This window comes from Rissa tridactyla, chromosome 8 (assembly GCF_028500815.1).
Source record: "Rissa tridactyla isolate bRisTri1 chromosome 8, bRisTri1.patW.cur.20221130, whole genome shotgun sequence".
NCBI lineage: Eukaryota > Metazoa > Chordata > Aves > Charadriiformes > Laridae > Rissa > Rissa tridactyla.
Genome location: NC_071473.1, coordinates 48,837,912 through 48,865,695, shown reverse-complemented (window position 1 = coordinate 48,865,695; position 27,784 = coordinate 48,837,912). Strand labels below are relative to the sequence as shown.

General features: G+C 40.9%; 2 protein-coding genes across 2 annotated transcripts; one reads left to right on the top strand and one right to left on the bottom strand.

Annotated features, from left to right (window-relative positions):
* Positions 1–1,853: 1,853 nt before the first annotated feature.
* Positions 1,854–6,394, bottom strand: PRPF38A (pre-mRNA processing factor 38A). The gene is made up of 10 exons (XM_054210470.1): positions 6,111–6,394; positions 5,867–6,026; positions 5,146–5,267; positions 4,548–4,633; positions 4,265–4,375; positions 3,578–3,690; positions 3,011–3,037; positions 2,832–2,929; positions 2,441–2,489; positions 1,854–2,188 (listed from the first exon to the last, which is right to left on the bottom strand). Exons 1-10 carry the CDS (start codon positions 6,238–6,240, stop codon positions 2,146–2,148), a joined length of 939 nt encoding a protein of 312 aa, XP_054066445.1. The 5' UTR covers positions 6,241–6,394; the 3' UTR covers positions 1,854–2,145.
* Positions 6,373–27,709, top strand: ORC1 (origin recognition complex subunit 1). Its single transcript, XM_054210469.1, has 17 exons — positions 6,373–6,560; positions 7,215–7,319; positions 7,717–7,844; positions 11,092–11,261; positions 11,679–12,054; positions 12,707–13,004; positions 14,553–14,657; positions 15,013–15,214; positions 16,287–16,393; positions 17,194–17,295; positions 17,806–17,977; positions 20,125–20,232; positions 20,996–21,145; positions 22,378–22,497; positions 24,010–24,176; positions 25,338–25,425; positions 26,812–27,709. The coding sequence occupies exons 2-17, from the start codon at positions 7,231–7,233 to the stop codon at positions 27,004–27,006; spliced, it is 2,577 nt and encodes an 858-aa protein (XP_054066444.1). The 5' UTR covers positions 6,373–6,560; positions 7,215–7,230; the 3' UTR covers positions 27,007–27,709.
* Positions 27,710–27,784: the final 75 nt, after the last annotated feature.

The window sequence follows — 27,784 nt, the reverse complement described above, 5'->3', positions numbered from 1 at the left end:
TGCATGTGCTGCTTACAGCCACTGTGTCTTTCTTGGAAAATACTTGATTTGAGGGAAGAGCACACCTGCTTTTCTGTTCATAAACTTTGCAAAATACTATGCAAATACTCTAGAAAAATCAGTCTGTACTGTGAAGTAATTTTAAAGAGTACCTTTCATAAAGTCGTTTGGCATGCTATTTTCTGTGCTGTCAGCACTCATCAAGCAATAAATGAAAATATCTAAGCCGTAAATGCAGTGTTCAGGAGACAAACACGCCAGGCCCTGTTCCTGAAGCAAGACTATGAATAAAGGAATGGTACACAAGGGGTTTAACACAACACAAATTAATCCATAATTTAATGTACTAAAATAAGAACTGTAACTTGAGTAGGAGATTATATATTCTTAATTTGAAAAACAGGGACTTACTGAATGCTGTCTGATACCACCATCAGAAGCGTATCATTTGATATGCTTAAGGATGATTCACAGAATCACAGAATGGTTTGGGTTGGAAGGGACCCGAAAGACCTAGTTCCCCGAGGACCCACAGCTGTATCTTAACAGGTCCCATGGACTTGTGCACCTTGAGGTTCCTCAGATGGTCTTGAACCTGATCTCCTATAGTGGGTGGTCCCTCATTCTCCCAGTCCTTTCCTTTGCCTTCTGTGACTGGGGCGGTGTGGCTAGAGCACTTGCTGGTAAAGACTGAGGCAAAAAAGTTGAGTATCTCAGCCTTGTCCATATCCTGTACGACCAGGTCTCCCATTTCCTTACAGAGAGGGCACACATTTTCCCTAGTCTTCCTTTTATCACTGACACACCTCTAGAAGCTTTTCTTGTTGCCCTTGACATCCCTGGCCAGATTTAACTCTTATCTGGGCTTTATCTTTCCTAACCTGATCCCTGGCTGCTCAGTTTCTCTGTATTCCTCCCAGGCTACCTGTCCTCGCTTCCACACGCTGTAGGCTTCCTTTTTCTGTTTGAGTTTGCCCAGGAGCTCCTTGTTCATCCATGCAGGCCTCCTGGTGTTTTTGCCCCACTTCCTCCTTGTTGAGATGCATCACTCCTGAGCTTGGAGGAGGTGATCCATGAATATTAACCAGCTTTCTTGGGCCCCTCTTCCCTCCAGGGCTTTATCCCACAGTACTCTGCCAAGCAGAGACCCGAAGAGGCCAAAGCCTGCTCTCCTGAAGTCCAGGGTAGCAAGCCTACTGTGAGCCCTCCTCACTGCCCTAAGGATCTTGAACTCCACCATCTCATGGTCACTGCAGCCAAGGCTGCCCTTGAGCTTCACGTTCCCCAGCAGCTCCTCCTTGTTGGTGAGGACAAGATACAGCATGGCACGTCTGCTCATTGGCTCCTCTGTCACTTGGAGAAGGAAATTATCGTCAACACATTCCAGGAACCTCCTGGAGTGCTTATTCCCTGCTGTGTTGTCTCTCCAACAGATAACCAGGGTGGCTGAAGTCCCCTGTGAGGACCAGGTCTTGTGAACATGAGGCTGCTCCTAGCTGTCTGTAGAGGGCCTCATCCACTTGGTCTTCCTAGTCCTGTGGCCTGTTGCAGACCTCACTGTAGTGTCACCTGTCCCCACACTCCCTTCTTACAAAGGAACCAGTAGCAGTGGTTTTAAGTTAGCTCTTGCTATTAGTAAACATACTGGACTATGACAGTCTTTCTTACTTCTTCCTGTACTGGAGGTTTGAGATGGTTTAGGCTGGTAGCTCTTCAGTGTTCATAACTCAAACATTCTCACTTCAGCAGCTGACTGCAGTGGCTGTTTGTCAAAACAACAGCCTGGTTTGAGAACGAAGCCAGCTTCAACTAGAAGTCTAAACAAAGTACGATGAAAGAAACAGCAAGGAGCCTTTAAAGACAAAACCCCCTTTAATTGCTCTTCACAAGTTTTTACAGGCCTTGATAAAAACAATCCTCAAATTCTATCACGGGAATGAGTAACTAACTACATAAAAAATGTCCTTAGCTTTCTTTTAATTAAAAAAAAAAAAAAAAAACAAAAACAAGACTTGGACAAGAGGGGAAGGATTAAAGACATGGACTGCTAAAGCAGCCAGGACATATCCAGCTGTCCCATAAAGCTAATAGGACAGTATTAGACTGCAGGTCAAGGTCTTTAAACTGTCTGCTGGATTTAGTTTGTTATTCATTCCCTCGCCGACTCTTCTTATGACTTTTCTTAGATCTGAAACAGGAAAAAAAAAATATCCATATGACAGGGTACTAGTAATTGTCTGAAAGACCAAGCTGATTCATAGCAGTAAGTGGCATTTTCTATGGTCAAATATGGATAGCGCGACTTGACTACAGCACTGGGGGAGGTACTGATGAAATATCTGATCTCCAACATTGCTAGACAACCTTCAATCCCCAAGATTAAATGACAAGTAAGAGCTCCTACAGGACAGATCCTTAAAAAAACAGGGCAAGCCTTTACCTTTCAGGCGATTTGGAATGACTTCGGTGTCTGTGACTGCGATGATGCCCTATGAGATAAAAAGGTAACGGTTACTTTCACAGACCCTGGAATTCTTTTTTGTTTTGCTAATGCAATCTGCTTCTAGTGACCAAGCGTCCTAGATAATGCCAGAGCAACCCCAGCCTTAATTAGGCACTCAAATAACCTCCTAGCAAATATATGAAAAACACACTCAGGGCAATTCTGCATGTATGGAATGAGTTCAGCTGTGCTTTCACATAACTCAGAGTTTTATAAGCCAGATTAAGAACCTATTGTACCTTCTTGCTACCGTGACACAGATTTCTCTTGCAGTGGATGTTCTGCTGATAAAGACTTGCCAGAGTTAATCTGTAAGTGACAAAAGTACCTGGAGATTTGGATCTTGATCTGTGCCGCCTCTCCCTGGATCTGCTCCGGTGTCGTCTTGGGCTCTTGCTGCGATGCCTCTCCCGGCGTGGTGATGGACTGAGAGAAAGGAATCTTTTAAAGATAGTCATACTAAAAATGCAACACGTTTTAAGATTAAATAATAGAATAACAGACTACCTTCTTCTCTTTGGAGAGCGGCTTCGCCTGTAATTGGGGGAGAAAACAAGTTGTTGATAAAAATCATTACCAGCACGAGCTGTTTAATTTCCCATATTATCCAGCAACAGCACCAGGGCTTCCTTTCCACTCCCTCATGTCCCCACTTAGCGTGTGTTTGGCCTGTTGCACAGGAAGCTGTATACGCTTCTGGACTGACCCATACAGCAAGCAAATGAGGTCAGTGATGAGTTTTTCCTGGCTTATTATCAGTAAGAACAATTAACAGGATTTCCTCTGCAGCCTCTGGCTTACATGGAAACAAAGCACTTGGTTCTCCTTAATATCTTCCCTGTATAGTCAAATTTAGCTTCAGCTGGCCAGCAAGTTCAAGCATTACTGAAGGACTAGAGAAAGGGGCAGATGGGTTGACCGTGTCTGTGCACTGCAACTCCTTACTCTAGAAAATGGCTAAAGGAATTGGGAGGCATAAGTGATTCTGACTGAATTGTCCTCTTCAATTCTATGCCTTGCTCCAGCCATCTGCAGTACAGTAGGTAAAATTATTGCTTAAGAGAGCCGTGTCACCTTCTTGGAGACCTGCTTCGGCTCCGCCTGTATCGCACAACTGGAGATCTGCGAGGTTTATCAAGGTCTCTGTAGCCTCTTCTGCGGTGGTCAGGAGAGGGTGCTCGCTCCAGCTGCGAACAATGGCCGGAGGGAAAAGATTCTGTAACTCTTGTTTCATCAACGTTTTTATCTATCAGTAAAATTTTCTGAACAATTAATATAAATGACAAAAGTCGTATGATCAAGCTTCCCCATCCTCAAGTATTTCACATTCATAAATAAGTGGTACTGCCTGAGCTTGCCATTTGAAAATTAAATTAGCCACCTGTCATACTGTTGGTTCTTAAGAAGTACAGCAGAATTGACTATGATGGTCATCATAACGTTCATCATCACCTTTGATTCTCTCCAATATACATGTATATAAACATATTTCAGATAAATTGTTTTAAGCAACACAGAATAGATCCAGATTTGTGAATTTCAGGAAACAGAAAAGCGTGACAAACACAGAGCACCTGAGAACTGCTTCAGGGTCTAACAAGTTCTCGCATGTAGCTTATATGAAAATATGTTAAGGGAGGAGACAGGAGTTTCAAGCAGCCTCCTGGTGACCCCCCCTCAAATATTTCTGACAGGCCATAAAGTGTTCTGCGGTGGTTCAGCACTGTCTCTAACTATCCCTTTGCAAAATATTTCACCAACCTTTTCATCTTCCTCCTCCTCCTCCTCACTAGATTCTACATCATCCATGTCTTCTTCCAAAGCACTAACACGAGGTTCGAGTTGCTCAGCTTCTTCCAGAACATAACGTTTCTAGGAGAAATTATGACTTTATTTTACATAACCCAATTAAGAACAAACACCTAAGGAAGCATCTTGTGTGCCAGAAGGGCCTATGTCAGAGCTTTATGCAACAAGCTAGTAGCTGCTACAACTACTGAATCTGATGCAGTTAAGAATTCAACAGCCATCTACTTTTCCAAACCTGTAATCGAGGCAGAATGATATCGCATACACGCTCCTCATGGAGTAGTTCATCAATAAACTCATCCACATGCATCAATTCAAATTCTGGGGAGGGGAAAAATAGCATTGAAAAGACAAAGAAGACTAACGCTTGCGGTTAGAGTAAGGATTAAATACTTCAGGCAATTTATGTCAAGTAGGCTAGACAAACAACAATTCTAAAATCGTTCTCAAAGATGAGGGAAATCATAAGGCCTGCCTTACAAAAAGAGGAAATTACTGCACAGCTTAGTAGATTCACAGTGCTTAAACCAGTACTCAAACAGTGTTCCTTTAGTATTTGTGGAACTGTGTTTCAGTACTCAACAGAAAATACAAGCACTTGGGGAAAGCAAAATAAGCAAGGCAGTTCTCATTTGTACAAGTGAGCAAGACCAGCAACTGACTATCCAAATGATGAATAAATAATAGTAAAGTTTCAAAAAGATGGTTATGCCACAGTTTTTTAAGCTTATATTACTAAGTAGAATATTTACTTTTATCTAGCAGGATACATTCTTTTAACAAAAAGTCATCTATAAGGTACTAAGAAACCACAACTATGCAGGACTGCTTACCCCCGTTTCTGTTCTGACTTTTTATTTTTCGATAGTCATTGTACAGTGGCTCAAGATACTTGTAGCAGTCAATGGCAGTGCCTGTCAATCTCATGTACAACGCACCAAGCATTCGGACATACCTGAAAATAAAACCGTTTCATAGATCTAATCTTTTTGCATAGTTAGTAGTTTAGATAAACGAGGTGTTTTTCCCAGAAGTTTCAGAGGAAAACCAGTACACTAAAATAAATAGAACATATGACCATTTAGACTTTCCCCTTCAGGTACTCAAGTGTGTGTATATATATATATACATACACGCACAAACGTATATATACACACTCAAGTATACATATATATAATCGCTGTAAGTATACATATATATAATCGCTGTATGGGTGCGTTATCACTCACACAGTCCAAAGAAATACTGAAAAAAAAAAAATAGATTAATGTGGTTCCCTTAATACACCTCATTCTAAATATTTCGGGCGGAGGTGTACTACCAGAGAACACACTACAAAGGCAAGCCATTCCACCAGCCCCGGTGACAAGGACATCAGTCATTTGAAAGCAAGAGGAAGGACAGGCTTTTTAGCAAGAAAAGTCTATCAGGGCCCACTAAAAGCCAAATCCTGCACTGAGGTTCCCCTGGCTGTTTTGGATGGTTTCATTCAGTACGAGAAGCAAAAAGAACAAAAAAAAAAAAAATTAAAAAAAAATCAAGCTACCAACTTACTTGAAGTCCTCGTTTTTTATGAACTCCACGATGATGTCCTTCTCGGGCTGGATCTGCAGCATCTTCAGCGTCAAGCACAAGAAGGGCGTCGGCTTTATGTTCCCGCCATAGACGCCCCCCACGTACCTCAGCTCCATGGCCTTGTCCACCACCAGCTCGGCTGGGAGAGGGACGGGACGGGACGGGCCGTCAGCACCGGCCCCTCACCGGGCCCCTCACCGAGCCCCCTCCCGCCCCACCATACCCGTCAGGCCGAAGCACTCCTCCTTCCAGTACTTGGACTCGTAGATGCGGGTGCGGATGATCTTCTCCACCAGGTACTGCGGGTTAGTGCCGTGGATGCTGTGCGCGTCCTTCACCGTCCGGTTCGCCATGGCCGCCGCCGCCGCTCCACAACCCCCCTCAACTCCGCGGCGGGCCGCCCCGCTCCCCTTCCGGGAAGTGCCTGCAGCGCCTTCCGCTTCCGGGCCGCCGCCGCCGCCATCTTATCTTCGGGCCGTGACATCCCTTTCCGCCCGCGGCTTCGGGGCGCCAGGCGCAAACATGGCGCTGCGTCCGGCGCGGCTTCTTCCCGTCCTCCCCCCTCCCCCCCGAGTGGGCGGGGCTCCGGGTGGGCTTTGGCGCGAAATTCTATGCTAGTGCTGGTAGGCGCTCGCGCTGCCGCCGCCGCGCGCCGGGTTCGCTGAGTCGCCGGGTGAGTGGGCCTCGGCCCTGGGTCCCTCAGGGGAGCGGGCGGGGGAGCGGCTCCCGGAGGGCGCCGGGGCCGCCTCGGTGTCTCTTTGCGACGTCCGAACCGGTGGCGGTTGTAGCCAGACGGGGCGGGGAGGGGGTCCCTGAGGTGGAGACCTGCCTGAGCTCGTCTAAACCGACGGGCTGGGGTGGGCGAGGCGGGGAATGGCACTCGTGGGGGGTGGGTGGATGGCGTTTTCCTGAGCCTTGCGGCCTGTTTCCAGAGGGAAAATTCTTATTTAGGGGGAAAAAAAAAAAATCTCAAAACCAACATAAAAATGGAGCGTAAGCGAAACGCACATCACGGCCTCATGCGGCTGGTCGCGGTGAGGTCTGGACTCAAACCAGCGAGGCACAGTCTTAAAGCCATCAGCTGGACGTGGAAAAAAAAAAAAAAAAGAACTAAATAACAGTCCGCTACTAAACACCTTCCCTTTTTCCTTCTGCATCAGGAGAGGCGTCTGGAGGCTTTGGGGAAGGAAGGTGGGCTTCTCTGAATCAACCGATGCACACCACGTTCTTCCTACACGCTGAAAGAACCAATGGGTTTTCTATGTATCTGGCCATCTTAAGCCTTTCCCTGCTTTTATTTCTAAAATTGTTTGTTTGCTTGTTTTAGCTTTTCCTTGGGAATCATGAACACCCGGCAGCAAAGCAAAATTATCTACTCCTGGTATGGAAAACCCATGAACTCGGACAGAAAACTGAGGACTTTCCAGTACAAGTAAATAACATTTATTTCTGTCTTGCTCAGGGAAACTTAAGCAATGAAGGCTTCTTTGCCGTTCTGACATCGTATAGGTTAATGCGGCAGGCAATGAGAATACGAGTAAGGTTTTGAGCATTGTGTCATGACACTGCACGTGTATAACAAAAATGTTGTCGCAGAGCTCTTGAGCTGTAAACTGTATAATGTCTAAACAAAAACGTTTAATTAAATCTGTGAATAAGGGTTAACTGTCTACTTGAAATATATATAAAAGCTTTTAATCAGGAAACTCCAATTGTAGGCTTTGCAAGAGGGAGCATAACTAGCTGTAAGATTGACAGGCTATCAGCTTTAATGTGAATTATAAAGAATATGAAATCCTGCTAATGTGCATGTGTGCATCATTTTCTAGAGGAATCATTATTAAATCAGAAAGAAGCAGAACAGAAACCTGTATACAAGTTGGCGAGTTTATTTTAGTAGAAGGGGAGAATGCAGATCAACCCTTTGTGGCACAACTCCTGGATTTATACGAAGATGGTAAGAGAAATAAAAATTTACCTCCTATCTGAGAAATCTTAAAATGTTTTAAAGATTTCACAGGGATATATTTAGACCATAACCCCATATCACTGGCCTAATTTGTTAAGTAAATTAGATTGGGGAATCCAAATGGAGCAAGAGCAGTGCAGTTCTGGAGCTTGCATCTTACTAGCCATCAGGGAATAGCAATAAGATGCAAGGCTGAATGAATGGGGCTTGTTACTTCTGTCCCTTGTAGGACTCCTTGTTTATAGATAAAGGTCGATATTAAATCATGGAAGGTGAGTGATACAAAGACTATGTCTGAGTCTGAATTAGAAACTACTCATTAGCTATGTCTGATTTCTTTCAACAGCTTTCGTTGTTTGTTTTGGGCCATCGTGATAATGTTTTAGTTTTTTTAGTTATTTACCTTTAAAAAACATAAATGCATATCACTCCAGCTCATTTATTTACTAATGCAGCTTTATTGTAATATAACTGAATATTCTTTTCATCCTGGAATGATACCTGTGAAACTTCCTTGAAAATAATATTTTCCTTTTGCTATATACATTTGACAAATTTTTTAAAGATATGTGGCTGAACACCTTAAAATGCAGAAAGGAACTTAATATTTGATTGTAATATAGAATCATAGAATTGTTAGGGTTGGAAGGGGCCTTAAAGATCATCTAGTTCCAACCCCCTGCCATGGGCAGGGACACCTCCCACTAGATCAGGTTGCTCAAAGCCCCATCCAGCCTGGCCTTAAAAAATTCCAGGGATGGGGCTTCCACCACCTCTCTGGGCAACCTGTTCCAGTGTCTCACCACCCTCATGGTGAAGAACTTCTTACTAACGTCCAGTCTGAACCGCCCCATCTCTAGTTCCCTCCCCATCCATTCCCTCTAGTCCTACCATTACCCGACATCCTAAAAAGTCCCTCACCAGCTTTTTGTAGGCCCCCCCTAAGATACTGGTAGGCCACTATAAGGTCTCCTCGGAGCCTTCTTTTCTCCAGACTGAACAACCCCAACTCTCTCAGTCTGCCCTCATAGGAGAGGTGCTCCAGCCCTCTGATCATCCTCGTGGCCCTTCTCTGGACACGTTCCAGCACGTCCATATCCTTCTTGTAGTAGGGGCTCCAGAACTGGACACGGTACTCCAGGTGGGGTCTGACGAGAGTGGAGTAGAGGGGGAGAATCACCTCCCTCGACCTGCTGGCCACACTTCTCCCGATGCAGCCCAGGATACGATCGGCTTTCTGGGCTGCAAGTGCACACTGATGGCTCATGTTGAGCCCCTCGTCCACCAGCATCCCCAAGTCCTCTTCTTCAGGGCTGCTCTCAAGCTAGTCACTGCCCAGCCTATATCGGTGCTTGGGATTGCCCCAACCCAGATGGAGGACCTTGTGCTTGGTCTTGTTGAACTTCATGAGGCTGGCATGGGCTCACCTCTCCAGCCTGTCAAGGTTCCTCTGGATGGCATCTCTTCCCTCTAGCATGTCAGCCGCCCCACACAGCTTGGTGTTGTCGGCAAACTTGCTGAAGGTGCACTCTGTGCCACTGTCCACGTCGCTGACGAAGATGTTAAACAAGACCGGTCCCAGTACTGATCCTTGAGGGACTCCACTTGTCACTGGCCTCCACTTGGACATGGACCCATTGACAGCCACTCTTGGGGTGAGGCCCTCAAGCCAGTTCTTTATCCACTGAATTGTCAGTCCATCAAACCCATATTTTATCAGCTTGGAGACCAGGATGTTATGCGGGACAGTGTCAAAGGCTTTGCTCAGGTCCATGTAAATGATGTCAGTTGCTCTCCCCTTGTCTATTGATGGTTGTGACCTTTTCATAGAAGGCCACCAGGTTTGTCAGGCATGATTTGCCCTTGGTGAAGCCATGTTGATTGTACCCAATCACCTCTTCGTTATTCTTCTGCCTCAGCAGTGCCTCCAGAAGGATCTGCTCCATAATCTTACCAGGCATGGAGGTGAGAAGTACCTCACCTATAGCGACTGGCCTATAGTTCCCTGGTTCATCCTTCTTTCCCTTTTTGAAAATGGGGATTATGTTTCCCCTTTTCCAGTCAGTGGGGACCTCACCTGACTGCCATGACTTTTGGAATATAATAGAGAGTAGTTTAGCAACCTCATCCACCAGTTCCTTCAGTACCCGTGGGTGTATCCCATCGGGTCCCATGGACTTGTTCACTTTCAGGTTCATCAGATGGTCAAGAACCTGATCTTCACTTACAATGGGCAGTTCTTTCCAACCCCTGCCATTGTCTTCTGTGACTCCAGGAGTGTGGCTGGAGCCCTTGCCAGTGAAGACTGAGGAGAAGAAGTTGTTGAGAACCTTGGCCTTCTCCATATCACTTGTCACCAGTTCTCCCGTTTCCTTTCTGAGGGGGCCCACACCTTCCCTAGTCGTCTTCTTACCATTAATATTACCTATAGAAATTTTTGCTGTTTCCCTTGATCTCCTTCACTAGATTTAATTCTAACTGAGCTTTAGTTTTTCTCACCAGGTCTCTTGCTGCTCGGACAGCTTCCGTATATGCCCCCCATTCTAGCTGTCCTTTCTTCCACTCCTTATAAAGTTTCTTTTTGTGTGACAGTGTGTCCAGGAGCTCCTTGTTCATCCAGGCAGGTCTCCTAGCATTCTTTCCTGCCTTCCTCTTTGTCAGTATATTTTTCTCCTGGACACGGAGAAGGTGATCCTTGAATACTGTAATATGTTTCTTTTAACTCTCCACACTGAATTTATTCATAGTATTTATTCAGACTTTCTTCTACGTATTTCAACAGCAGGATTCTCTGGTTTGTTAGGCAGTTAATAGTTAATAAATTGTGCTTCTGGTTTACCTCTAAAATAACATTGAAATTATAAATACTGTTCTGAAATTTCTCACTTCTCCTTTTATGTCACTGCTTTCAGTTAGTGGGGTTCCATTAGAACGCATTTATGCAAATAAGGAACCTCTTTGTGATAGTGAACTGGTAGATCAGCTGGTCTGCAGGCATTTTGTGATTGAGACCATATGTAGGTGTTATCTTAGTCCTTAAAAGTCTCAACTCAAACATTTTAATTTAATTTTAAAAAGGGAATTGTAATCTCTTATCAGATGCTTTCTCAGTTGTGTCCAGGGTGGTTTTCTATCCTTGATGGCATTTGGGCTAAAGTCATTGAGGTCGGTTAATAACTATTTGCAATACAATAAAATTCTTAATGTTCACTGACTTTTGTTTTCATTGTTACAGGTGCTCAGGAGAAACGTGCAGTTGTGCAGTGGTTCTCTCATATTACAGAGATACCTCACAATAAGCAGAAACTACTTAAAAGAGAGATTTCTCCCCGAGAAGTGTTTTATGATCAAGTTTCTTGCTATGACACTGATATAGCTGCAGAGACCATTATTAAAAGCATCAGGGTATGTACTGCAGCCCCTCTACAGGAAGAAAGAAAGAAACAATTTGAAAAACGTAGTAGAACAGTGAAGTCACTTTATTTCCTCACAAACCAAATGCGTGATGTACATTTGTTAATGCAGTTAGCAGAGGATGGGATAGTTGAAAACTGCTGATATTCTGTCTTTCCTCCGTCACAAAATGACTTTAGTTGTTGGCAGCCAGCTCATTTAGAGGTTTGCCTGGAAAGCAGTAGTGTGACTGGGGGTCCTGTAGTGCAATAAACTTGTGCTAGTGTAAATGTAGGTTGAAGTTGTTGCCCTGTATGATGAAGGATTGCATGAGTTCCAATAGTAAGATCTGTGACTAGGAAATAGTTGAATGTTAAATTGATGATAAATGTTAAGGTATGTGTTTTTTGGCATTTTCTGTTTTTACAGGTAATACCACTACATCTGGGGGAGGAATTACCTATTTCATTAAACAAGGAACAGACTTTCTATGTAAAACAGTCTTGGGATGGGAAATGCTTTAAGGCTTTGTCCCCTGACACATTCTCTAAGCTGAAAGAAGCCAATAAGAAACGAGGTGGCATCCCAGACTCTTCAAACTCATTTATTCCTTCGGACATTGTTTCCCCCCTGAAAAAAGAGACAGATAGTGTTGTTCGGAGTGCCACAAAACCAAAAAATGTTGAGTTGGAAATAGAGTCAAAACATTCTGCTTCCAAGTCCTCCCTTGCTAAGGAGAGACATTCACGAAGAGTGGCTAATGGCATGAAAACTCCAACAGCAAGGAAGAAGTTACAGTTAAACAGTATGTATACGACAATACTCTGTCCATTCGGTAGTTTGGAATGTAGTATGTTTTGTGCCTCTTCATTTTGGGTAATTCAAACAATGGTAGTGTTCAACATCAGTATTTTTAGCTACCTTATACAGGCTTTGGGGTTAGCCCAAGCCTTTTGGTCGTATCAGTTGTTTGTTTTATGTCTGTTATTTCAAGCAATTGTACTGCTTATATCCAATTGATGATGCAAACGTTTTATTCATAACTGGTAAGTCTAAGTTACAAGTGCTTATTGGCTGAAAGGCTACCAATCAGCCTAACTTGACCTCAGAATACCTCACTTTAATCTTCCGACAATGCACTAGAATGTTTACATTGGGCTGGTTGAATAAGCACATTTGATCCTATGTAACATGCTGTATTTTCAAACTAGAGCCTGAGCAAAGTTGTAAGTGGTGGAGGTGGCTTAGAAAACTGAAAAAAAATCAGTTTGTATTCTATTTAATCATCTTTTTAGAGGAAATTTTTGCCTTCTGTATGTATTCAGTTCCTGGAGTGTAACGCCATTCCCTTTCGTTTAAATGACAACCACTGAACCAGTTATACCATGTCTTCTGAAAGTTAACCAAACCAGTCATATTAAAGCCTGACAAAAGTTCATTTTGCTCTTGATTCCTAGGTCCCACAAGATCTCCTAGAAGCAGGATCCTGGGATGTGAAGTTTTGGAACTTTTGGATGATGACTCCGATGCTGTAGCACCATTAGAGCCATCAGCTACTAAAAGAAAAGTGAAATTCATTGGTATTTTGGGCTCACCACCAAAAATACCTTGCGCCGATGATAAGTCAAAGTCAACGTTTGATATTGCAGAGCACTGGCAGAGGTTCAGTGATACAATACGATTATCCCCCTATACTAAGGTCAAAGAATCCAGTGAGAAAGCCAAGAATTTTAATACGAAAGATGACAGTATATGGTAAGTGATAGCCTTTTTATAAGTATTTTTGTATGGGATTTCTATTTGTATGTAGTTCTTTTAAAGCACGTTTATGAAAGGCTTCTGGCGAGAAAAGCAGGTGAAGTCTCTGTGTGTACTGTGTTTTGCCTGTTGAGATCACTGAGAGAAGGGGGGAGAGCCTAAATAGTTACAAGCACACTGTGGTGAAGCTCTAGAAAGTGTGTTACTTTGAGGTGAATGACTGGGGAGATCGTAAGAGGAGCTGACTTTAAAGATGGACACAAGCAGTTCATGGTTACAAGAGCAGAGGGAAGAGATTGGAAATGGGAGGGAACAGTAGGATTATATGAAAGGGAATTGAAGCCATATTGATTGTTATGATTTGTACTCATTGGCACGGAAAAAAATCTGTTTCTCTGCAGTCACTTTACATATGTCATACAGGCTCAAATGTGCCCTACTTCTGCCTCTTTTCCTCCTTTCAAAGAGTAAAGATGTGGGTGCAACATTTGGTGGATCCACACCGCATTTTTGTCACTTTTTTTATAGCAAAAAAACCCATTTATTTTAATTGATAAAATAATGGCATTTCAGTGGTATTTATAGATTTAAAAAAAAAAATCTGAGAACTGTCTACAAATAATTAATTAATCTCATTGTGTCCTTTGAACTAATAAGAAAGTTGTATTAACAGTAAAGTGTTTCAGTGATGGGGATGAAGAAGTGCCCAAGAAGACAACAAAGAAATCTCGAAACACAAATAGAAAAACCTACTCCAAAGGGCAGATCAAAGAGATGCCCAAAGAAAAACATACTTGTTTTCTCTTAAAAACAAACTAAAAACAAAACACCCAAACAACAACAGAAACCCACAACCAAACAAAAAACTACTACTGTTTTGAGTTCTTGTCCCTTCAGTTTGTCAGTGTTGTGTTTACAAAATAATTTGGTTGCTAGTTCAACGCTAGCACCATCTATTCAGTGCTCTTCAGCGACGTGTATGTGTCTGACTGGGGAAGCGAGGGAAAGTTGTTAACGTGCAGGAGCTGTCAGTCGATGTGAAGTACATAGCTGTTGCCAGCTGAGGGTGCATCAGGAAACAAAGTGCGATAATGTTGATAGGGCCCAAGTCAGAGGTGTCTGTTTTAAACTAATGCTAGTGCAGTCACTATTGTCACAGCATCGTAGGTCAGCTAGCAGCTCTGACTTGTATGGACTCAGGGTCTCTCTTTAGACTTAGCAGCTTTCCTCAACTGATTTACAAAGCTTTATAGAAATACGCTTTACTATAAAAATCTTTACAGTACAGACCACGAATGAACTATAGCAAATATTCTGTAGTTTGGGAGTTTTTTTGGCAAAGATGTGTTGAAGAGAGAGTGCAAGAGAGGGGAAATTGTGCTGCCAATATCTATGCCATAGCCAATTGTAAATAACTGTAAACAAGAATTCATGTTGGACTGACAGCCATAACAATTGAGCCTGATATTTGAAAGGCCTTCTCTCCATCTTTACAAGTGTGATGCAAAGAGGAAATACAAATACCTTTGTGATTTTTCTTTACAGTTTAATTGGATGTCAGGAACTGGGTAATCAGACCCCTGTATTGACCCCTCGTTCTCGGAGAATATGTGCACAGAACACAAGTGCTCGCATTAGAGAGCAAATCAGGTAAACTTGTGTCCATGATATCTTATTCAGATTGCTACTGATAGCTTGATGCCTTGAGAGTTTGTCTAGTTCAATAATGAAATGCAAGTGGTTCTAAAAGCACAGCTTAAGTGTAGTGTGAAAACTGTCTTATGTTCAGAAACATAAGGCCAACTCTTGGTGTTCATCGTAAAACTGACTTCATTTAAACCAGTCTGTTAAATAGCCATGGAAAATTAACAGCTCAAGTGGAAAATATGTTGGCTTGCTGATTACAATTGATTACAGAAAAAGCTGAAAATGTACAAATGATATTTTGTAGTGTGTAGAGTTGTATGTATTTTTTTAAAACTCATGTCATTTCCGTTTCTCATAGCATATTAAATACACTAGAGTTGAACGAGGAAGAGGATCTTCTTTCTAGCTCAGACAGCTCTTACTCTTCAAGTAGTGAGGAAGAGGAGAGTGATGTGCCCTGTACACCAGAAAAGAAAACTAAATCAAGTAGAATATTCAGCACCCCAAAATCTTCAAGGAAGTCTTCAGTTCACACTCCTGCTAAGACCCCGAAGAAAACTGTAAGGTTCCATTTAAAATCTGGTTTATTATTTCTAAGCAAATTATTTGAATGCTTGATGGCTGTGTACCAAAGTTAAGTATCTGAACCTCTTAGCTTTTAATTAAATGCTATCTTAATTCCTATGATCTTTGGTATGAGTAGGTAACACAAATGTATGAAACACTTGTGTATTGTGAATGTTGTGACAACGTTGATCAGAAAACTCTAGCCTAAACGGGTAAAATGTTCAACTGGGCTGGACCTCAACAAACTGATGAATCCATTTATGGCCACCATTTTTACTTTTATTGTAATCTGTGCACTGAGACATTTTAGTTCTGTTTCTGTACAGTCTGTATTGAGTGCCGTCTATATATATAGCAGAAAGCCATAAGACCAACGTTGTGCTTGGTAGCAGAACTGTCCTGATTCTTGAAGGCTTACCAACACAAAAGGGATGCTCTATAGTGTTCATGGCCACACCAACGAGAGTGTGGCCAGCAGTTTATCGTAGTGTCCTGGCTGCTGGTGGAGATGGGATACCACGCTATGCGACACTTAAGCCTGACTCATTCAGACTGTTTTCAGTATCATAGCCATACTGTCATTGATGTACAGTCAATGGCTGATTTTTTTTAATGAAATGTCTAACACAGCAATCCTAGCATAACTAGAACTTGTAAGCACAACAAGGCAGAATAATTAAGATATCATATGGCTTTTTTGTTTGGACAATGAAATTCAGATAGATCAATTTCTAGTTGCTTGCTGTTTCTTAAGAACTGGATCACTTTGTAACACAGCACTCCAGAAAGGCATAAACAATTTAAAAATTCTTCAGGCAGTTAAAATGTAGTTGTCTTTGTCACCACCTCCTTCCAGTTTCTTTCTTCCCTGAGGAAGAAAAGACCGTGAGGTTTGTTTGGTAACTCCCTTTTGTAAAGACTGTTTATCTTTTCATCTTGGACTGTGGTATTCCCGGCTAGTCTTTGTGCATAAGTTACGTTTGGGAAACTTGTATGAATGATCAGTCTCCAATAGAAATTGCTGCATGTAGAAAATCTGTTTGAGGTTGTAACTTTTCTTTACAGCCTTTACCAGGAACACCCAAGACACCCCGGAATGCAACTCCTGAAATTCCCAGGCGCAACCATGCAGCACAGAAACCAGCCAGTATACTAGAAGAAGCCAGATTAAGGTAAAGTGTGCTCAGGGGAGGAAATCATCTTTTTTGCATCAGGTATGCATAGCAGTAGGCTATGCTGAAATAGGGGAAATGTCATCCTTACCATATTGAATAAATTTGGTAAAAATGCATGGTGTTTTGTTACCGGAAGAGCATTTCTGGATTTACAGTATAATACTAGATTTACAAATACTAGTAGTATTTACAATACTACTTTCACAATTTCAAATTATTGTAACCAGTCCATGCTAAGTTTTTTAGAATTACTTATCTGTCTTTTTTCTGTGCAACATTAGAAAAACAAAGATCCTCTCTTATTAGCTTTAGATTGTAAAGGTACAATATCTGTCTTCTCTTGGTGTGTGAAAAAGTTTTATATGTATTGTTGTAGATATTCACAGTGGAAAAAAAAAGGCATTCAGGACTGAATGTATCTTTCAAACTGAGTTTTAGTTTTTTCAGCTTCCTGTAAGCAATCTTTCCTGTTTTATCCTACCTTTATGTTGGCTTACAAATTTTTTGTGAATTAAAGCAGCTAGATCTTTATTGCTGCGTATTTGTGCTCTTTGTTTATGAAGGTGGCTGTTCAGCCCTGTTAAAGCTTACAAACACTTCTAGTAAGACCAGGTTATTTCTTTTGTGGTACTTGACATTCATGTTCAGACTTAAAAGTATGTAAGAGAGTTGAAAATCTACACACGGCTGTGAAAAGTGGAGCATCTGGCTATTTGTTTTCCTCAGTAGAATTGCAAAAATACAAACCTTGGACCTCGTATTTCAATTTTCTTTTTCTTCTCTTTTTTAATCAAAAGGCTGCATGTTTCTGCTATCCCAGAATCTCTGCCTTGTCGTGAGGAAGAATTCCAGGATATCTATAACTTTGTGGAAAGCAAACTTATTGATGGTACAGGAGGGTGAGTATTCTGGTGAGACTGTAACTGAGATCACATCTACCTATGGCATAACAGCAGTCATACCATCAACACTACTTTTATTTAAGAAGTTACCATCATTTGGCTGAATTAAAGTGCCTAGTTGAATTTTCCTGGTATTTTTCTTCCTTAAGAAGGGTTGCGCATAGAAATAATGTGGGCTTCTTTATTGTACAGATTCAAATTAAAGACCAAAATATAACTAGTCAATTTTAGATGTCTGGGACTTTTTTTTTTAAATTAAAGATGTAAATTACATTTATAAAGTATTTTAGATTGTTGATTGCTTCAGTAATAATAAAAATCCTCATGATCCTCCAATGTGTTATGTGTCCCAGTTTGCAAATAAAATAGCTGAAGTACAGGGAATTGCCTGAGGTGACAGAGGAGTAGTATTGAAGGCTGGTCGCAGAGCCCAGGAATTCCAGCTCATTAATCCTAAGAGCATTATCATTTTACTCAAGCTGCTGAAAAGGTGTTCTGCTTTTGTAGGTGCATGTACATTTCTGGAGTGCCTGGAACAGGTAAAACCGCGACTGTTCATGAAGTAATTCGCTGTCTTCAGCAAGCTGCAGAAAATGATGACCTACCATCATTCCAGTTTGTAGAGATCAATGGCATGAAGCTGACTGACCCTCACCAAGCTTACGTGCAGATACTAGAGGTAAGTAAAGCCTCTTCAATGGCTCTCCGGTTTGAAAGAAGAGATCTTACGCTTTACCATCAGGTCCTCAATGTGTTACAGTATTCAAGGCACTTAACATATCAATACTTCCAAGTAGTCCCTCCGAGAGACTGTATGCTCTTATCTTAGAGCAGGTTAAAAAATAGTTAACTTAAGGCCATGGCCAATTTCTTGAACTATTTTGCTTTCTGCTACGTAGGGGCAGTGGCTGGGAAATAGCCTGATTTATTACATCCACTCAGGCTTAACAAAAATCTAAACCAGATTCTTTTAATGTTTTTCCCCTTCTATGACTTTTTCTGCACATGTATGCTTGAAAAGTTACTGAGATGACAACTCTGGAAGTAAGTGTAGCAGTAAAATAGTTACTAAGGGAGTCTTAATTGTTAATTATCCTGTTGTCATAGTAGTCCAGCTAAAGAGGGACCGTCTCTGTCAACAGTGCTATATTTCAGATTTCCATGACAAACTAGTCTGCAGTATCCCATCTGGGACTAATGACTCTGCTTGTGTTTATATAGGTGTGAACTAACTTGAGGACTGGATTATGATCACCCAATAAGCGTTAAACAGTAACGGCTCACGACCTTTGTCAGTCTAGGCTAACTGTAAATCACTGACCTGGAAATGAAGTGATGGTTTCCTGAAGCATCTGTTCCATTTTCTTAAAAACTTATGCGCTGAAATTAAGTTTGACACCTTCTATCTGACCAGGAAGTGGCATACATTGTCCTAATATCTGTATCCTCATAGTTGGGAGTTCAATTTACTTACCTGTATCCTTTCCTCAAACCAGGATAGGCAGTGTCTTGCTGAGGGATTATTTGCAGACAGGTTGCTGTGTTTCTTTAGCTTAGTGAAAGGCTTCATGACAATTACCTTATTTCATGGTAATGTTAATTTATTTTAACACTCTTTGTTCCCTATCCCATTCAGCATCAAATTTTAAAAATAATAAAGAATACTTTGGACATAAAATTTGTTGCTCCCCACGGGCCCTGAACTCTTTAAGCTAGCCTGGTTAAATATCCTTCAGGACATCAAGTAGTCAAACAAACCACTTATTTCTCAGATTTCTTCTGCCTAGCTGTTATCCAGGTACCCTGGCTAAGGCTGCTTTTCCAATTGCCACATCTCTTGCTGCAGGTCAATCTCAAGCTCCATTTTGCTGACGTTTCTTTGCATGAGTCAAGCAAATTCTGGAGCACTTGCTACTGCAGTGCTCACTCACTACAGTGCTCACTGTTGCAGGAAAACTTATAAAGAAGGGAACAGGGACAGGAAGACCTGGACAAATGAAGGAGATGAGGTTAAATACCTGGGTACAGTACATGTGCCAATTCCACCACAACAAACTGAACTCGGCTGTATTGGATGCCCAGTCCCAGAGCTGTAGAATCAGGATCCCCTGGGATCTAACTGCTTTGTATGGCTGATTCAGACTGTCCTGACTGAATTGTAAACATGAAACAAGTGTAGATTATACATTATTGCCATGCTGTGGCTTCTTTAATAATTATGAAACCTCAGGTTAGTTTTCAAGGGATTCTGGAGAACAAATACAATTTTCAAATGCAATCTACAATTGATTCAGCCTATATAGTGTAATTTTGAAATGTGATGCTTTAATTTCTATATAGCTTTGGATCTGCAAGAGAACAGGTAATGTACAGTCAGCTCATCTGTTTTGCAACATAGGTTATTGCAGAAGCAGTTCTTGTTGAAGGTAATTCTTTTAGCTTAGAGTTGAATAAATTGTTCAGTTCTAGATCCTGATGATACTGCATTAATATTTTAATGGGAGTCCAAGATTACTGAAGTCAGGCTATTCTTGTCAACTGACTTAGGTTTTCAGACGGTGTTTTGCGTTCAGAGACACTCTTGAGGTATGCAAGTTTTTCAGTCCTTTTTAGACTGGGTTCAGGATTTCTTGATGAATCTATATTTAAGACAAATTGCAGGAAATCCTAATGACCTTTCTCTTTTAACTCCTCCACCATGGGGAAAAAAAATCCAGATGACTGGTGTTGATTGTTAGAGAAAAGTTAAAACTGAATGGGAGTTAAACTTCCCATTTCCAGTGTTTTGGTGTGATTAACCTGCAAAATTGTTTAATCCTTGTCCAGTTACTGACAGGTCAGAAGGTGACGGCAACCCATGCTGCAGTACTGTTGGCAAAACTGTTCAATACACCTGGACCAAAGAGGAAGACCACAGTGCTGATAGTGGATGAGGTGAGACAAAGAATCCTTCATTCTCTTCCATTGAAGTATCATAAGAAATGATTTTTTGGACGATGGAAAAAGATATGCTGAGACTATGTCGTATGTGATCTAACAGGAATAGACTTAGGAGAGAAGATATCCAAATAGATCCTCTTAGCCTTATTAGGAAGCTGAATTTAAGTGGGCAAATATCCTGTTGCTATGTTGTTCTCTCCTTGGATTTCACATTGGGTTTATGTTTTGTTTTGGTCAAAGTCATGGAATGAGTTGTTCTGTCAACTCCTAAATACCATAGAATTCAACTGTGTTTTGTCTGGAAGCTGCTGCTTTTCCAGTGAGAAAACTCACAGTGAAATAAGTCGTATTGAGTTTTGAAACTCCTTGAATGTGCTATGTTCAGTAATAAAGAAATGCATGCTTATTTTTTGCTGTAAGCTAATTCAGGGTCTCACATGGAGGGTCTTTTAATCTTATTAGATGTAGTATTAATGTCACAGTGGTGTTTAAAAACTCCAGCTGTTTAATTGTTATACTGTGATTAATACCGTTCAAGCATCTAGTAGGACTGTGCTTTTTCAAAAGAGATTAGAGCCCCAATTCAGAAAATGCAGTCCTATTAGTAGATAGATGAAGGAAACGCAACAGAGAGAGCCTGTTCAGAATCATGTAAGAAGTCTTCTGTGGCAGAGCTAGCTCTCTCAACCCCCCATCAGATATTGTAAATACAAGACCGTTATTTTTCAGTCTAATTCTTCTCTTTCTATCTCTGCAGCTTGATCTTCTGTGGACCCGGAAACAGAATGTGATGTACAATTTATTTGACTGGCCAACTCAAAAGCACTCCAAGTTAATCATTTTGGCCATTGCTAACACCATGGACTTGCCAGAGAGAATAATGATGAACAGAGTAGCTAGCAGGCTGGTATGTCCTAGCAGTTTTGTTGCTACGCTATAAAATGAGAACAAATTAAATACTGTATGCAATCAAAAGTAATCCAGGAGAAAGGCAGGGCTGGTTATGTCAGAGGTTAAACAATGGTTTTCTAATTCCTTCTCCAGAGGACTGATAATAAACACATAAATCTTAGCAAAATAAGTTAAGGAGCCAGGTTGCTAATCAGATGTTATGCAGTGTGAGTACACTCTGTTCTTGTGAGAATGAATTAAGAATGCAGATGTCTTTTTAAACATATTAAGATCTGGATAATCAAATGCCATGCTTCGTGGTTAAGCTGCTTACTCTGGGGTTCAGAAGAATTCTCTTCTGGTTTCTCTTCCTCTTTCCCCTTTCATTCTGGGCACCTAGTTACTTCTCTCTGTTTGCTATCAGTTGGTAGACTGTTGGGTACCTTCAGACAGAAAGTTGGATGCACGCTACACGTGCGCTGAATACATTTTCTTAGGTCATCCCTTCATCACTGCTCTAAAAACTGGTTTGCAAAAACAGCGCTTTGTGCCTCTGTCCTTCTGTGACTCAAAAATAGTTCCACAGTGTGTGAATTGCTTTCCTCCACCCACTAAACCTGCAGATCAGCTGAGGCCATATAGTCACAAGGGAGAAGAATTTTGCATAAGAAACACAAAACTCAGGCCTCCTATAGAATATGAAAGGCAGTGCACCATCTGTAACAGATTGTCCTTCTCATGTGAAAGCAGTTTTTATCAGCTTGAGCCAGAAGATTTTTTAATTCTTGGCTGATTGCTAATGTGATTTCAGTAGTATGACTGTATACATGGATACAGATTCGCAAAAGGAGATGAGTATTTTTTCATAGCTTCTGCTGTTACTGTATTAAAAAATAAAGTGTAAACAGTTCTAATCAAAAGATTGTTGTATTAGGTGGGCTCCGATTTATTTACAAGTTTTGTAAGAGAAATTTGAATTTCAATAGCAGCAGGGTCTGCTCTTCAGCCCTTTTAGTGTGGAGGTCCAACCAGTGGTCCTCACTTAATCAGAGTTTTGTGGATTTGCACGTTTATTTCACAAATACGGAGTGGAAGAATTGATTAAACCACATGACTTGGAAGGGAAGGATGTGAAAGAGAGATTGGTCCACCAGAGAAGCTAAAACTAAATCTACAGGCTATGCTTGAGCAGTTGAGAGTTTTCAAGTGCTACAAACGCTTCTCACTGTGTTGTATTATTTACTACAGGGCCTCACCAGAATGTCCTTTCAGCCCTACACCTACAAACAGTTACAGCAAATTATTTTGTCTAGACTGAACAGTGTGAAGGCATTTGAAGAGGATGCAATTCAACTAGTTTCCAGAAAGGTAAGCACAGTACAGATGTATGCCCTCTGTGTTGCGCTAGGTAAAGAGGGGGAGAATTTTGTAACAGTAGTCAGAGCTGGTTATGTGTTCTGTATTGGAGACAAAGTGGGGTGCAAGTAGTGGATTATACATTATGCTCTCTGTAAGGTATACAGGGTATTTTCGCAGGAAACTTTGCTAAAGTAGTGTTCTTGCTTTTTCCACCTACTTTTGAGAAGGCAGCAGTATATTCCACGAGCTGGAGTCATGACAACAGGAGTCGTGATAATGCATAATGATGTCAGCTTTCTCCAGGGTTTGGCGTAATGTGAGTCACTGGATGATCTTGGAAAAAAAACACTAGTGTGGCAGTAGAAATATCCATATTCATTTTCTTTCTCAAGATGTTTAAAGCCTTGGCATAATAGATAGTACCTCTTCTGGCGCCAGTTTTAATACCCAGTTGTACAAAAAATAAATAATGCATTAGGGATCAGTAGCTTCTCAAATTAAGATGTATGCGTTGTTTAATGTCTTATGTTAGCAATTATATGTTAAAAGAATCTATTAAAATTATGCTAGAACATCTGTCAACCAGTATATGCTTAAACTTTTTCTGCTAGCCATCATTATAGGATTAAAAAAGAGTACTTATATGTCAGGAGTAACTATAAGCGTTTGTTTTGTTATGAAGGAACCACCTTTTTGTAAGAACAATGGCGATGATTTTGCAGACTCAATAATCTGTAATGTTTTTCTAGTATGCTTTTTCTTCAGAAAATCTAGAAAACTAACTCGCAATTAGATTTTCTAAAGGCTTTCTCATTCTTGGCTCCAGCTGGGCTCTACTGCTTTCATATGTTATCAGCATCTACTGGGAAAACTAGGCTGATACTCTATCTAGTGAACGTTCATAGCTTTATCAAAATTGTAAACCACAAGTGGGGTTTTAAGAAGTACTGAGTTTCAGAAATTTTAGAGACCTAAAAATTTTCAGGCACTTGTAAATGTAAGTTCACTATCCCAGATGTTTCTTTGAAACCTACTAAAAAATATTAGTGTATCCTTAAATCATCATATCTTAAAATATACTCAATATTCTACTGGGTATGGAAAAACTGAGGACTGTTTTGCCCCTCTCTTTTCTTCCCACCCCCCTGCATGAACATGGATTGCGGTAGGCTCTTTATTGATAAAATGTCTAAAAACTTGGTGTTGAACTGAACTGCTCACATTGAATTTCCTGGATTTTTTTTTTTTTTAAACCTCCGATTTCTGTGGTTATAGAAAAAATTTCAATTTTGAATTTGTGATGACCAGATCAGGGTGGGGGTGGGTTGCTTCTGTTGGTTTTGGTCAGAAAGACTGTTATTTAAAATCCAGAATTCTAATAACATAGTTCACAGTAGCTTTGCTCTCCTGTTTTGTGGTTGTTTTTTGTGTTTGATTTTTTTTTTTGTCTGTTGATTCTTGCTAAACTCTTTTCTCAACTTGTAGGAAATACTGCTACAAACCTGTCTTGTTTACTTTCAGGTCGCAGCACTGTCAGGTGATGCAAGGCGTTGCCTTGATATCTGCAGAAGGGCCACTGAGATCTGTGAGTTTGCTAGCCAAAAGAGAACCCCTGAAATAGTCCAGATGGCCCACGTAACGGAAGCCATAGATGAAATGTTTTCATCACCGTATATAAATGCAATCAGGTAAAGCCATTTCTCAGAGGAATTTCTTTGCTTTTGTCTTTTTCACTGGGCTATTTTTTCCAAAAACGTTCAGTTTGTCCTCACCACCCTTTGGGAACATGTGTGGGGCATCGTGCTTTGTTGAAGAATGGTACAAAACAAACCTTGCAGTGCAGCTAGGAGAGAGAGGGGTACAAAATAGGAATTTAAGACCAGGGAAACCAAGGCATAGAAATCACTTGTACAAGTTTACACAGGGTGTTTCCGTGTTAGTGTGTTGGCTCAGATCAACAGGGGGCTTTTGAAATTTCTCGATTGTCCCTCCTTACTGTACATTGATTTCTGTGAACAGCAGCTTCCGAGTGCATATATTTGAATTCCTTCCAGTTGGAACTAAATCACAAAGATGCACTCAGGAGCCCACAGCTACAGATGCTGCTAGTCATTCAGCATACTGGACCAGGCTTTGGGCTGGACTGAAACAAAAACCACTCAGATGTGCATAGTGTAGGCATCAGGCCCTCGAGTCAGCTATTCCCCTCTACATATCTGCTTGAATTATGCCACTGTCTTCGCTCACTTAAATGCAGCCGCAGATGTCTGAGCAGAAAGTGAGAATTTCCCATTTGAACTGGTTTCTTTCTTTAACATAAAGAGATTCTGTTAGGGCTTCCCAAAGGTTTCCTGAGGGAATACAGGTGAGGAATTCTATTGCCCTTCAGTGGTCTGCACAAGCTGTAACCAGTAAAATGCTTTACCGGTTTCTGGTCAAAAAGAAAAGAATGTTTCACCAAGGAACGGGGGGGCCAAGGGGTGCAAATATGGTATTTTGCTCTATATGGAAGTACTGCTTTTACTGTGCTACTTGGGCCTGAAAACCTCAATGTTGATTTGTTAACTCATAAATGTAAGTTGACCATGACGTGCTGCAGAACATGTATGAAGTATGGAATGAAACGTTGTGTTCAGATACATTAAAAGAGAAGTGAAATGCAGTGTATTGTGGTGCCGGAGCTGCAGGATGTAATATAAGGTCTAGTTGATAGAAACCGCCCCTCTCAGGTAGAAAAATACCCTGCGTGTAAATAGGTGGTTACCAAGCAATTTCCATTGCAGACTTCTTCCTGATGTTTCATAAGTTCTAAACTTGGCAGATTAATTTTTGTCTGTTTTGATATTCAGGAATGCCTCGTTGCATGAACAAATCTTTTTGAAAGCAATTTTAGCAGAGTTTCGCAGGGCAGGAGTTGAGGAGGCAACAGTTCAACAGGTATGTTTGTGTTTCAGAGTACACTTCTTTTTTCTCTCTTTCTCTTAAAAGAGGGGGGACACTGTCAAAATTATCAGGCAAAAGTGTAAATATTTAAATATTTGGGGATTTTATTCTTAAAATTTGATGGAAGGAAGATATGGTGGCAAGGTAAACTGGGGCATGGCTGTCTAGGCCAGGTGTGACACCTAATTGAGTGCTGCCACCTGTTTTTCAATGAGACTAAGTACCTGCAACTAGACACACCTGCTGTTCTATTAATGTTACCAGTGATCTGAATCACAAAGTGATTTTTTTTTTTTTTTTGGCCTGCATTTGAGGATACTGTATGCCTCCACGTAACATGCTTTATAACAGGAAAAATGAAAGAGAACCTGAAAATATCAGACAGCATAGTTCAAGGGGGAAAACTGAAAGTTGATTCCAACTTCTGTATCACTATCAATAGAGGCAGATATATCACTAGTAGCTTCAATTTTCACTATTCAGATATTTCAGCTATATTTCTAGTAGCTTCAATAGACCCATAAAATACTTGGCACCAGCAGAGCTGCACAGAGTCTATTTCATGACTCACTGTATGGAAGCTAAATGTTAATACTTATAAAAATGTTTAGAACTATATATCTATATATAAAATAACCTGCTAGTTTTATCCAGTTTGTAAGTAAGCATTTTATTTGCATTTTCTGTAACTGGCTCCTTGAACATCTGCATCAGTTGATTGCGTAGATATGCTGGGCAATCGGTTCTTGAACTTCAAACAATATTTTGTTAGACTGGTTTGTTACATTTTTCCCTTAGTTTTCCTCTGATACCAAAAGGGGTTTCTTTTGCTCTTTCTAAATAGCAAAGCAGAAGACCACAACTGATTCTTGTTGCAGATTTACTAATCTATGTGATCTGTGACAAGAGCATTCTTCTTTATTTTGCCTTTCTGAGCCATGAGCTTTCATGTTTAGTCAGTGTGACTTGTGTTTACTGGTCACTGGGCCTGAATATCACTTCTGCATGCATTGATCTGTAATTAGTTACATGTCAGCTCTTAATCTGATGGATAAAATTTAGTCCCCATAGTCCAGGGGAGAAGAGGTGTAGTAACAGATAAAATGATCTAATTTAAAAATTGCAGACAAGGTAGGTTGCTAATTGTTTTGCTCCTTGGCTGGATAAAAAGGGAAATTGTAGCTTGGAATTGTTACTTCCTTATTAAAGTCCTAGGAGTTTGCTAAAACAACAGCAAGTGCATGTTATCGGATGGGCTGGAGCTAATTTTTCCTCCCCACCCACAGATGTGGAGAGAAGGAATCTTCCCTTTTTCACCTTGGCCTACTCCACTACAACAGGAGGCACACATGACCCGTGTCCTTTCCTCTGTTTTAACAGGTCTATCAGCAGCACATCGCGTTGTGTAGAATTGAAGGCATGCAGAGTCCTACAGTATCAGAAATTATGGCAATTTGTTCAAGACTTGGCGCCTGCAGGCTCTTGCTGGTGGAGTCCAGTAATAAGTATCTTCACATGCGGGTGCGACTAAATATCAGCCAGGACGATGTCATGTATGCACTCAAGGATGAATAAGGCAATAGAGATTTTATTTTTTTAATATGTATAAATATTTTAAATATTGTCTATTTTTATTGTTTTTAAATTGTTGATAAAATGGAAACAGTGAAATGTATTTTTTCTAAGTACATAGCTTAAATCTTTGATGTATTAACGCACTTTTTTATAATAAAGAATTTGCTTCAAAGCATTTTAAATATTTGAAATCAAACTAATTGTTTTTAAGATATTTTTATATGCACCCCTTTCAGCTGAGGTGGAAGAAGTTGAAACTGAGTATTTGCATCGCTGCAAAGGCTAACGAGCTCTTTTTGTTAAGACAGGCAGCGTTGGTGGTGCTGCAGTCATTGACTTTTGTTGAGTATAAAAGACATTAAAATGTGCTTTAACTTATGTTATTGATACCATGAAAAGGAACTATTCAGGCGGAATATTCGAATGGGAGAGACTGTTTGGTACCAGAACAAGTGAAAATACCACAAGAAATTTGTCATTTTAAGTAACCGCTTTTTTTTATTATTATTATTATTATTATTATTGATTGATATCAAGGATTGCTTCAAAGCCATGGCCTCAGCTAATGCAGGTCTGTTGAAACCTGCTGTTGTGATCAAACCGTTCACTGTTTGAATTTGTTGTGATCAAACCGGTGTTGTGTTCACCGAAACGCTTTACTCACTTGGAGACGCACAGTCTGAAAACACTTTTAAAAATTGTTTGTTGTGTTTTAAATTGTTCTCGCCACGTGACCGGGGGCGGACCCTCCCGCCCCCGCGCGCCGCTCCCCCCGCCT

Coding starts and splice junctions, on each gene's coding strand:
- PRPF38A (XM_054210470.1), bottom strand. CDS start 6,240: ATGGCGAACCGGACGGTGAAGGACGCGCACAGCATCCACGGCACTAAC. Junction 3,038..3,577: donor CGAAGCAGGTCTCCAAGAAG/GTGACACGGCTC, acceptor CCCCAATTACAG/GCGAAGCCGCTCTCCAAAGA. Junction 2,930..3,010: donor CGCTCTCCAAAGAGAAGAAG/GTAGTCTGTTAT, acceptor CCTTTCTCTCAG/TCCATCACCACGCCGGGAGA.
- ORC1 (XM_054210469.1), top strand. CDS start 7,231: ATGAACACCCGGCAGCAAAGCAAAATTATCTACTCCTGGTATGGAAAA. Junction 14,658..15,012: donor CGCATTAGAGAGCAAATCAG/GTAAACTTGTGT, acceptor CGTTTCTCATAG/CATATTAAATACACTAGAGT. Junction 22,498..24,009: donor TTCAACTAGTTTCCAGAAAG/GTAAGCACAGTA, acceptor GTTTACTTTCAG/GTCGCAGCACTGTCAGGTGA.